The sequence below is a fragment of the Pocillopora damicornis genome, chromosome 1, assembly GCF_964200805.1.
Source record: "Pocillopora damicornis chromosome 1, jaPocDami1.2, whole genome shotgun sequence".
NCBI classification, from domain to species: Eukaryota; Metazoa; Cnidaria; class Anthozoa; order Scleractinia; family Pocilloporidae; genus Pocillopora; species Pocillopora damicornis.
The window spans coordinates 18,895,889-18,908,073 of NC_142670.1; the positions used below are offsets into that span (position 1 = coordinate 18,895,889).

At 38.0% G+C, this 12,185-nt stretch overlaps 1 protein-coding gene across 1 annotated transcript; it reads left to right on the forward strand.

Annotated features, from left to right (window-relative positions):
- Window positions 1-5,006: 5,006 nt before the first annotated feature.
- Window positions 5,007-11,410, forward strand: LOC113683875 (uncharacterized). Its single transcript, XM_089205268.1, is given in 6 exon segments — window positions 5,007-5,282; window positions 7,132-7,475; window positions 7,566-7,715; window positions 9,226-9,360; window positions 10,477-10,502; window positions 10,504-11,410. Coding segments are annotated over 6 exon segments (1,002 nt in total). The 5' UTR covers window positions 5,007-5,265; the 3' UTR covers window positions 10,834-11,410.
- The last annotated feature ends 775 nt before the right edge of the window (window positions 11,411-12,185 follow it).

The following is a 12,185-nucleotide window of genomic DNA, read 5'->3' on the forward strand; positions in this document are numbered from 1 at the left end:
GAAAGTATTTGACTGTTTATCATGCCATGTCCCCACGTCATGACCTGGGTAAAAAATTTTGCCTTCCTTTACGGTCGAAAAGAAAATTTTCATAGCTGTATTATAGTGAAAGATGAAAAGAAACGAGTTTTGAAAGTCCGACTTTTTCCGAGATATTTCCTCGGAATATAAAACTAAGAGTTTCGCTGCCGTTTATTTACATCATAACGACGATATCATGTTTTGACTTTCGGCCAAAATAGGTCTTAGAAAGTCTGCTGATCGCATCAAAACTTTTGAGATAAAGCATTCTTTTACATAGTGACACCACTTGCGCACGTTCTGACCTGTATAAGGTTCCAATTTCAACGCAGGCTTAGTTTCAAAGTTATTTCTGTCCCAACGATCAGTTTTTCGATCTTGAAAAGGAAAGGAAGACGCGATACTCACTCAGCCAAGTTCATAGCATAGGAGAAGTACCTCATGGTTCTGTTATCATCATGATAGGATAGAGCTAAACCAAAGTGGATATCTTTTTGGGAAATTTTCATAAGCGTTGTCAGGGGCGGCGAACTGTGCGCTATTTTAAAAGAATAGCGTGAATGTTGGGATCAGAAGAAAGAGCTGCTAATACGTTAGGGAATGAGGCTTAAAGAATTCAGTTAATTTATTATTTAGGTGTCTGTAGATAGCAATAAGAGAGATGGTAAGTTTTGAACTTGGTAAAGAAATACAGAAAGATGTTCTTCGTCTTGTCACGAGCGTGGGACAAAGAAAAAATTCTGAGTCCCGATGAAGAATCGAACCTCAGACCTTCGGATTTCGCGCTCCGATGCTCTACCACCGAGCCACAGAGACTCCACGGTGAGCGAGGTCCATTACGAAGTTCATATGACACGCGTCCTGCATACTGCTAGGATCAGTATGTCGATAGCGTAATGTTTGTTGATAGAAATAAGAGAGATGGTAAGTTTTGAGCTCGGTAAAGAAATAAAGAAAGACAAGACGAAAAACATCTTTCTTTAGATGTCTGTTTCTAGTTTGCATGCATTGGGACGACGTTTGCACTAAGTAAAAACTGTTTTTGCCATTGAGGAATTGCATTTACGAAGCTTTGACACTTGTGGGCGATATGTAATACTGCTTGAAAAAAAAGCCAAACAATAAGTGGCTCTACAATTATCGTATTCTCTGTTTTTCTGTAGACGGCCACATATTTGTATCACTGTGCTCTCAAAATTTGAACTCTAATTAGGATGCTAATAAGCTTCACCGGCATCCGCTGGTCTGATAATGTTGGAATGTAACGAGGAAAGAGGCAAAACAATAAGGAACATGGCTAAGAATCGCCTGCTTTATTTTGAACACAAACTAGTTTCATGCAGTAGCTATTTGCCAGTATGTGGATTTTTTAGAAGAGGGTTTCCATAATCAAATATATAATATGACCATTAGCGAATATGCTATGAAAAATTGATATTGTAGATGTCTTCAGTAAGGAGTGTGATCTTCAGGTCGAATAATCCCATAAACTATTCCTCTTTTCCTTCTTTAATTCGTTTTGCTCGACTTAGTAAAGCCTATTACAGTTGGCTTTACCTGCGGACGGTATTTTGAATGACAGGCACGATCACAAACTTCATTCAATAAATTAATGTTTCGTAGAAGCCTGGCTCATGCCCTGTACGCTTCGAAAAGTTAATTCGCAAGTAGTTATTAACAACCATATGGTTTAAATAAAACCGAATCTTTTTAAATGTTTTGATCGATGAAAACGGATCCAAGACTTCAGGCTCTGTGTCGTCCGAACGAGAGAAAAGAATGCGCTAATACACTCTCGCTTAAAACTGCGTTACCCAGGAGAGTTAACTCTTTGTTAGCTCTTTGAGAAAACTTTTAACATAAGAAGTTTTCAGACTAACAATTTATCATCTCCTTTGCTGTATATGTTTTTGTAAGCGCCCAATTCTTCTCCTAATTTTGGAAACAAGGAAGAGTAACCTCCATTTAGTAATTAAGTCACGATCATGATAAACATAAGCGGAGCATAACAGTGCGAGTGTGAGGTATGAGGGAGTGACCCATGCATCCCACTGCTAAGAATAAACCTAAAGGATTGGGCCATTTTTTTTGTAATATTTATTTTCTTTACGGGGGCCCGCTGAAGTCACATTCAATTATTTTTCCTTAGTATTGCTCTACGCACCCTCTACTGCGTATAAAAAAACGCATAAAAATCAAGAAGTACGACCACGTCTCCTGTTTCTCCACGCAGTTCTTTCTTGCTCATGCCGCTTTTTGCGTGCTTTACAACAGAACAGAGCACAGTAAGGGCTTCTATATTTTTTACATATTGAATATTGTGCGCTATTGCTAACTCCATTTTTTTTCCGAACGTCTTACAACTCTAGCAATTTACCAACCAGCAGGAGAACTAGTACTTTAAAAGAACAATAATTGATGTCCACAATAGGTTAACTAGTACTTGTGTGGGTACTTGTTTTAACTTGTACTTGTACGTCAAGACTGACATAGTGCTACTTGAAATCAAAGTTAATTAGTTTTGTGGACAGCAGGTTTGAATGAGTTTTCCCTCTTTGGAATAGCGCATGAAAAGAGAATCAGTTAAATCACATGTTAAGTACGAAAAAGTAAACGATTTCATAGAAAACTTCACTTTATGCGAAATTCTTGAATTTTCATCAAAAGGCTTTTAAACACATGACTTGTCACTTGACAACAGTTCGTCGGCCGATTTCCATTCTTATCTAATATTACATTTGACCATTGACTAAAATGATGTCTAATGAACCATGTGTTTTGTTCGTTAGACATAAGAGTATCCTCAAATTTCGCCCATAAAAAAGCTAACATTAGTCTCAAGCTATTTGTGGTGACTGATGTTGGCACTTATTGTAAAGAACGAAAAATAAAGCTTTTTAAATACAAATTAATGTTTATATAACAATATCAAGAAATTTAGGTAGCAAATTTCTTTTTTTAGCAACTATGATATTGATATGTGATATTCTTACGACCCCCCCCCAACCCTTCATTGCCAGTCAATTTTTTATACTCTCCTCTCTACACTTTGTTGGAGACGATTGACCCCCTCTGTTCCCATTGACATCTATGTAATCTCCCCAGAATCCTATACCCCCCCTTCGTTGACGGCTGGCCTCTAAAGGATATCGAGAGAAAATTGAAGTATATTTAGGTGATACTAGATTACGACAGGAGCTCCTGATTACGACCACAAGACATAATAAATCAATGATTCAGCTTTGCCGTCATCGGTCGTTGAAAATATTTTTTAATCAATTTTTTTTGCCATTAATCAGGTTGATCGATAATTTTAGGTAGGAGTAGTAAACACAGTTGGAACACTATATTTCCACGACTTTCCAGGCAGAATTTGATTGAGGGGAGGGGTGAGAGTCGTCTTTGTATTAGATAAGGCTATGTAAATTAGAAAAGAAGACCTATTGCTAAAAGTGTATCAAGAAAAGCGGATCAGCTTAAAGTTAAGCAAGCTTTGTTTAACGATTAACAATGACCGTATATGGCTTCTTTGGAACAATGGCAGAAACAGCTTTAAAATATACGTGGGAGTTTTCAAAATTTCCGATTATCATACGAGCGGCAGATTCAAACCATCGGCAAAACTGATGATAAGACAAATCCTCCCCGTGGGAGTGATTCTGGTAGATTTTTTTAGGATGCAAATTGTCACGGTGGGGTGGATGGTGGGGCGACTGTAGCTTTCGTATCTGAAGTAAAGAGACGTCACCGTTTTTTCCTTTATATTGCTTAAAACTGGCGAAAGATGTATTCAAGTAGAGGCTCACTATGCGATGCAAAGGTGATGAGAGCATGTGTAACCTGGTATTAACATCCGAAGCCTACCACGCCGTTGAATCATTTAGAAGACTATCGTCATTTGCTCGATTGAAACACTCTATTTACCATACAAATGCTACCTGTTTACCGTAGTGTAAATGCATAAGCCCAGCAAAAACTTAACACGCGAAAAAATCACACCCCTTGATTCGTTAAACGCCGCCTCGCTTGATTGAGAACAAACGTAAAGTCCCAACGTCCGCTTTCTACAAAGTGAGTGAGTTTGGATAAAACATGTGCTCTGACTGGTTGAAACAGTGTGCTTTATAATAGAACGGATACACGAAGAGAAAGCTAAGCAGTGTGTCTCATTTCAGCAGGTGGTTGATAACAAAAACATTGTTAATAGCTATCAGCCATTGAACCGTCAGTTTAGGAGAAAAGAGCTAGTCGGAAAATTATTGTGAACTATTATGCGCGTGTTTAGACGTATCAAATGATTGCTGTTGTAAGTAGGTTGTAGTTATTAATCATGATGAACACATTTGAAAACGATGTGAATCGAACTTGCATTCAGGTGATAAGGTCGACTGGATACGCCTGCAGCTGTGTTCTTTGATCGTTGGAAGCACGCGCTCAGATGCGATCGATCGAAACGTTGCGATCCAAAGTGACCCCATCGAGGAAAAAAAGGATTTTAATTCCATACAAATTGATAACTTTTTCCACTTTCTGCAAAACTTTGATCCGCCAAGTCTCACATAGAGGATTTTCTAGTGTTAATCAAAAAGTTAATATTTAAATTAAAATGCACCAAGGACAATACCTGTTATGTTTCTTTTGAAACTTAATTTTGGCGGAGAGACCCGACGTCAATAATTTGCATGACAGGTTAATTTAGTGTGATAAACTGAGTTGATAACGTGAATTGTTTACCGTAAGGAGTTTAAAGACTTTAGAGGCTGACGTTTCGAGCGTTAGCCCTTGAGCGATTGGAATCGCTCTGACGAATTGCTAACGAAGCTTTTGACGAAGGGCTAACGCTCGAAACGTCAGCCTTTAGAGCCTTTAAACTCTTGACGGTGGCCAATTTACGTTATCAACTAAGTTGATTACATTAAATTACCCTGTTACATCTCGTACCGACGCAGCACAACAGTTTCTTTAGAAACTTACCCCATTCTTAATTTGCATGACAGTCAACCTCCCACATCATGTGCGAAAAATAAACGGCTGGTCGTGCCTCAAAACATCACCAGGTGACTAGGCTTAGATATCTTTCTGAGAAGAGAATCCTCACAAGCCTTGTAGTTCTATTGCAGTTAAACAGATATTTTGGACTAGTCTATCGTCATTGAAAATTAGCTAGAAGTTTGCGTTTGATTCAACTTACAGAAATTCGACTCACACAACGGAAGAAATGACGATGACCAGAAGTTGCCAGTTATGAGGAACACTCTTGAGTGAGTACCAAAGTCCTTTCGAAAAAATTAATCTTATTTAGTATGTATCACAACAAGACTACGTGAAGTGGAGCTTATAGCTTCATTTTGGATGGTTTTAAATGAGTGTGTCCTTTGTTATGCAGCTGACCACAGAGGCTTTTTTCGGGATCGAAGTCAAATTATTTCAAAGGATATACTAAAGAAGCCAGTTTAGCAATGTATTACTGAGCTACAGACTTTAAGCCTGACTTAACTCACGGCTCTATCATCAAAAGTGAAGCTCTTGCGCCAGATTATTTTTTCAAAACATGATTCGTTGATGTCAGAATCTCCTCTTGTTAAATTATTCATACGCTTTTAAGAGAAGTTTTGTACCCGCTAGTTTGATAATGGCCTAATGGCCGTTTCTATGCTAAAGACGTTAAAGTTGTCTAAGACGTTAAAGTCGACTTTAACGTCTTAGACAACTTTAACGTCTCTAGCATAAAAACGGCCAATGTTGGACAATACGCTAGCTCACACTTGTCTTTACTCTTGAGCACGCTTCGTTTTGACACGAGCCATGATTTCTAGGTTCCATCAGTGATTGCACTAAAGAGTAAGAAAGAAAAAAAAAACCAAAAGATTTACGGCAAAACTCTCAAGAGATGTGATTGCCAAAGAACCGCGCGTGCCTTTTGTCAAAGTGCAAATGGAATCCGAGTTTTAAGACTGCGTTATCTGTGTCACATATTGATATGGAAATAGCGCACAGACTAGTTCATAAAAATTACCAATCCATAATCACTCGAGTAATTACTAACACATCGGACTATGATCTTCGTCGGTCTGGGCAAAATGCAATTATAAGGAACAAAGATACAGAATTGCATTCGTGTAGTAAATGCTTATAGGACCTTTTGGCTGAATCAGGTCGAGCCGAACTGAATTCACATGTTTTTATTGATCATGCCACAAGGATCTTACCTACTCTCGGTCTCTGAATAATGACCTGGGGAATAAAATTTACCCTCCTTTACGGTTAAAAAGGAAATTTTTCATAGCTGTATTATAACGAAAGATGAAAAGAAAAGAGTTTGGAAAGTCCGACTTTTTCCGAGATATTTTCTCAGAACATATAACTAAGAGTTTCGCTGCCGTTTATTTACATTATAACGACGATATCAGGTGGCATTAGAACTTTTGACATAAAGCATCTTGTTACATATTGACACCGCTTGCGCACGTTCTGGCCTGTATAAAGTTCCAATTTTAACGCAGGCTAAGTTTCAAAGTTATCTCTCTCCCAAAGATCAGTTTTTCGATCTTGAAAAGGAAAGGAAGATTGCGTTATTCACTCAGGCAAGTTCACAGCATAGGAGAAGTACCTTATGGTTCTATTATCATCATGATAGGACAGAGCTAAACCAAAGATATAGTTACTAGGCGTTATCAGGGGCGGCTAACTGTGTGCTATTTTAAAAGTATAGCGTGAATGTTTGGATCAGCAGGAAGAGCTGTTAGTGCGTCAGGGAATGGGTCTCAAAGGAGTCTGTTACTTTATATTTAGATGTCCTTTTTTTTTTCCATGCATGGGGACGACGACCGTTCGTTGTACTTAATAAAATCTGTTTCTGCAATTGAGGAATTGCATTCAGAAAGCTTTGGAAACTTCTTATTGGAAAAGGATAAGTAACACTTTTGATTAAACCATAGATCAACGCGCAAAAGGACTGTTTTAGTATCCGTGTCTCATCGTCTAGTGCCATATCTAACTCTTGCTTTTTTACACCAAGTTTTAAATTTGTCGTATGCATGACATATCCCTAGTCATGAACGGCCACATATTTGTATCACTGTGCTCTCAAACTTCATGATTTCATTTCAGGCGAAATTATTTAACCACAATGGGAATCCAAGCGTTCTTTCATTTACCAGTTTTCCTCTTCATGTTGGTATCGTTTCACTCAGTTGTTACTCAGTACCACCGTGATACACGCGAAGTCTCCATCCTTGGTAAAATGCTTCAAAAACACATTTTTAAAACAATTACTGGAGCAGCATTCGGTGATGTGTGTTTGCGGGAATGTTATCGTGACGTCAGATGCCAAAGCTTTAACTATGTGTTCACACAGGACAAGTGTGAACTGAGTAAACGCACAAAGGAAGCCAGGCCTGAAGATTTTGTAACCAACTCTGAGAGATATTACTTCAGACGAGATATGAAGAAAGGTGAGCGTTAAGGCAAAATAATTTTGCTGACTGTTTTAGAGAGGGAGATATCGCGTTTTTTCTTCACTTTCTTATTTTCTTATTTTCTAGCTATTCTCGGCGCCATTCCAGAGTTGTCTGCAGACTCGTGCAAGGAAATCAAGGCGAGTGAAGGTGGAGAAGCGGTCAGCGGAAAATACTGGCTGAATTTCATCAAACCTGACACTCCTGTGTTGGCTCATTGTGACATGAAAACTGAAGGTAAAGTAGGACAGTTAAACAGAATGGATATACACTAGAAAGTTTTGTGCCTTGCATAAAAGCTAATGGTCAGCTTTTCTTTCAGGTGCAATCCTTTTTTGTTGTTGGTCGTATCTTTTATCTTGTTTATATATTTCATATTTCAATCCATGTACGACAACAGATAACAGCAAGAATTGCATATCACTGGAATTTAAGTTTTTTGGAGTAGGATTTGATAAATCTTGACTCGTTTGCATCCTACTAAGCAAAGTGAACTCATTGTTTATGCTTTGCTGTAATCTTAAAACCAACCAACATGCTATTGGAATGATATACATAGAAACTCTTGGAGAGCCAGCTTGATAAAGCTGTTTGAGCCTCACACGGTTGTTTTTTGTTTTGTTTTTTATTTTTTAACAGTGACTAACTTGATGAAAGAGGATCTGAACAATAATTTGCTTAAAATTGTACTTTATCATTAACGTAGATTGTCTCTCTAAACGATTTGGATGTTCATTAACAGATACCGACGAATGTAATGCCTCCGTTAGCGTTTGTGATGTGAACGCTGATTGCAAAAACACTGTGGGATGGTATCGCTGCTCTTGCAGAGCCGGTTTTTCTGGAGATGGACATACCAGCAAAGGTGAGAAGAAATTTTATCAGAAAAAGTACAGTCCTCATAAAGGATGTCTAAGCAGTCTTCGACTATTACCTCATTAAATCTGAAATTGTCTCTCGTCAACAATTCATTCCTTATATAAATTTAAAAGTTAAGTGCAAATGTTCTAGAATCTCCGTATTGTTTTCTTTAGATATTCTTTGATGTTATCTTAATCAGTACCCTACACTTCTTAAATCTTCACGTGTGAATTATAATTCAAACCTAATTGATCAGTGTGTAGGTGGGTGACTTCCGCAAGCTATTTCATTTGGTTAATTCCTTGTCTAGGGAACCACTTGAGACGGCTCTCCCATAGCACGACGACCCCACAGAGCTAGCTAATGAATTTCGCACCGTCTTCCTCAAAACAATTGAAATCATAAACGAAATATAGAAAATTGACTGCCAAGAGACTGCCAATGAGGAATGGGGGATCAAAAAAATAGTGCAGAGTCTTATGGGGGAATCAGGTAGATTAAGGAGACGCAACAGCAATCCTTTGATCAAAACCGTCATGTTTCTTGACGAAATGTTCTAGAAAGTTCTATGGTACGCATGTCAGCACGACTAGGCAGTCCGGAGATTTCTAGAAGCTTATATTTACAACAATTTCTCATAACACTAATTACGGCCACGGCTGACAGGGCTACCCTACTTAGCACACCGAGCAATCCGCTTAGGCGGGTAACTCACCTATCATGTAAACTTGATCATGATAAAAATAAGGGATTACATGGACAGGCCGGTTACCTAGACTATATCGGTTACCTCACCGACCTGATTTCCGCTACCTCCATGTAAACAGGTCCTTATTGTTCCTCTTCATTGTATTATGTGTATCAGCTTTCTTATCTATATCGACAGATATTAATGAATGTGCCAGTGGTGTACATGATTGCCACGTTTCAGCCTCATGCACTAACACTCTTGGATCATTTAGCTGCTCATGTAACCATCCGTACAAAGGGGATGGAAGATCCTGCAGTAATCTCCCATCAGGTAGGAAGACGAATCGATTCTTCTCTATGTAAATGTTGCACCTCAATCCTGCTGCTGTTTCTGTATCTATTCTTTCATGCTGACCACTGGTGTCTGGTTAATATGAAAATCACTAAGATGATAACCTGATTGAGTGAAGAGTAACTAGTACCTAAAAAAGAAACAATGTATTACCTTTTTTGCGACTGTCTGTGCAAGTAAAGTGTCGAAAAGCGAGATAAAGCCAATTCTGCGTTCTTGGCTACTCTGAAGAGAATTTTCCACTTGATATCGAAGAAAACAAAATTTTTAAAAGTAACAAGAGAGTGAAGAGATAGAAAACCGTCGCCAATTTCGCCCGCTAAGGTGTAATTTTCTATTCGCAAAAAACCTACTCTACTGTCAAAATTGGATGTTTATTCAGGTCGATTATGGGAACATTTTTGGATTATCATTGGAATCCCTGTATATAAATGGTTTGAGTCTGCGAACCGCGTAATATAACAGTTTCGAGTACGATTACAGACAAAACTGGACGACTTGCATTCCTGTTACCAATTAATCAAAACTATGACAAAATTTGAGAAAGAAATTAGATATCGGTTGTAGGTTTTCATAGAAGATAAAAAACGAGCAACAGTTGATTCGGCGAAATGCGAGATAACATCGCGGGCACATGACGCGTTCTGTCCACTTACACAGGCATGGCGTGTTAACTGTTCCTTTTACTGTCCTATTACAATGTCCAATTACAAGTGCTCAAGTCGAGCTGGTGATAACCAATCAAGCTCGAGAACTTTGTTATAATTTTGATTAAAAGTGTAATCCTTTGGTGTTATCTATTCGTCATGTAATTAATCAGATATTGGCCAATCTTGTATTATCAAGATGGCTAGGTGCAGGACGTAATTTGTTTTCGGTCCACGTGTATTCCTGAATGACAACCATTTAAATTGTTAAAGCATAAAATAACATAGACGTAATAAAATAAATAGTAGATTTTCAAGCAAATATCGAGGATATGGCCTTCATTTCATTTCTTGTTTAGTTGTAAGCTTTTGTTTTTTTGTGTTGATTCTTTCTATTATTTTTCCTTTATACCTTTCTAAAATCTTTAAACTTTCCCCCTTTTTTTAGAATGTCAAAATTATCAGAGTCTGACGGGGGGGAGACAGAAAGGTAATCTACGACAATCAAGACACGGTTTGCGACAACGGACTCACGGGTTGGTATCGTTTTGAAGGAGCAGCGGGGACAAGAATGCCTACCTCATGCCCACCAACACACCGATGCAATTCTGACGTACCCGGATGGATAAATGGTGCGCATCCCACACAAGCTGATGGTCAGGTCACCAGGACGGTTTGCTTCCATTGGCAGTCGGACTGCTGCTACAAATCAAGTGCTGTCAAAGTGATAAACTGCGGAGGTTATTATGTTTACTTCATAAATGGCACACCGTGGTGTCACCTCCGCTACTGCGGCACGGACTAAATCGAAGTTGGTCGAGAAAATTGTGAATTTTGTGTAATCGTTCTAAAATTACAGTTCCATTTATGAGTATTATGCTTTAATATTCTTACAGGTAGTAAGCGCTCTGTGATTAGTCATGATTACCACCTTGATAAATAAAAAAGTAAATACAAAACAAAGAAAAAAAAGGAAAAGAACTAGATTTTTGTTATTGATTTGAAAAGTGTTCTCGAAGGTGGAGAAGGAAGTGATAGGAAAGTTTGCAATATCAAAATGTTTCCAGTGCCATTTTTTTTTCTGCTCTTTATTTTCAGAATCTTAATTGATGTGATGTAACATCTGGGTTGTCAAAGACTGAGTATGATTTCAAAGGGTCAAATTTTAATGGCATTAAAACGAATGCATCAGATCTATTGCCTGATCAGATCGTATGGTTGATATTGTGTGGTTCTACACATTTAATTAACGGTTTGTTCCGTAACATGCACCGTTTACTCTTTTAAATACACAATTATAATACTAGTCGCTAAACTGAGAAGAGGTAACCTACTTTTTACCTGACTTTTACCGAATAAAAATGGTTTAAACACACCTTCAAGTCAGTTTCTTTATTTTTCGGTGACTCAGTCAGTTAAAACCAGTGGAAATAAGTTATTTCAACCATACATTTATGGCAAATGTAACCCACATAGAGTAATTTTAAAAAAGGCAAATGAGTGACACGAATCGACCAAAAATTTCAATCCATATCGATTTTATATTCAATCAAGTCGAAATAACTAGAGCAGGAGGTCACCGAGTGGGATCTTTTTAGAGGAAATCAGTCACCACTCGCTTCAGTATTACACCTCCAAACGCTATTTTAAGTTAAGCAGTTTCTAAATGAACAACATAAAATATTCTGAATAAACTTGAATCTTGTCAGAGCTATCCTGCCTCTAAAGTTTTTTCCCCTTCCACGTTAACTTAGTGATAAACAAGACAATAGGTTGCCTAGAGCTAAGAGTCAACTTTCGGGGGCAGTAACTTTCTAGATGAAGATGAAGATTTCTCTTTACTTAATGATGTTTTATCCTGTTGCGAGTCTTAAAAAAGCTTTTATGGACTCAAATCACTCGTCAAACATAAGTTAGCCGCATAAATTTTGCAGCTTTTCTAGAATTCCGCCGAAACCACAACATGTTGTTATATTTCCATGCTCTTCTACCCTATTTTAGTCAGGCTGGATAAAAATGTCTTAGGGAAAAAGTTGGAACTTTCCGCTGAGCCGACATAAAAAATTGCATATTTCGGGTCATGGCAGTAGCGTCAAAGTAGGTGTCAAACAACAAACAAATTTGAAGTGGAAAAAACCGTTAAAAAACCAAAATTTA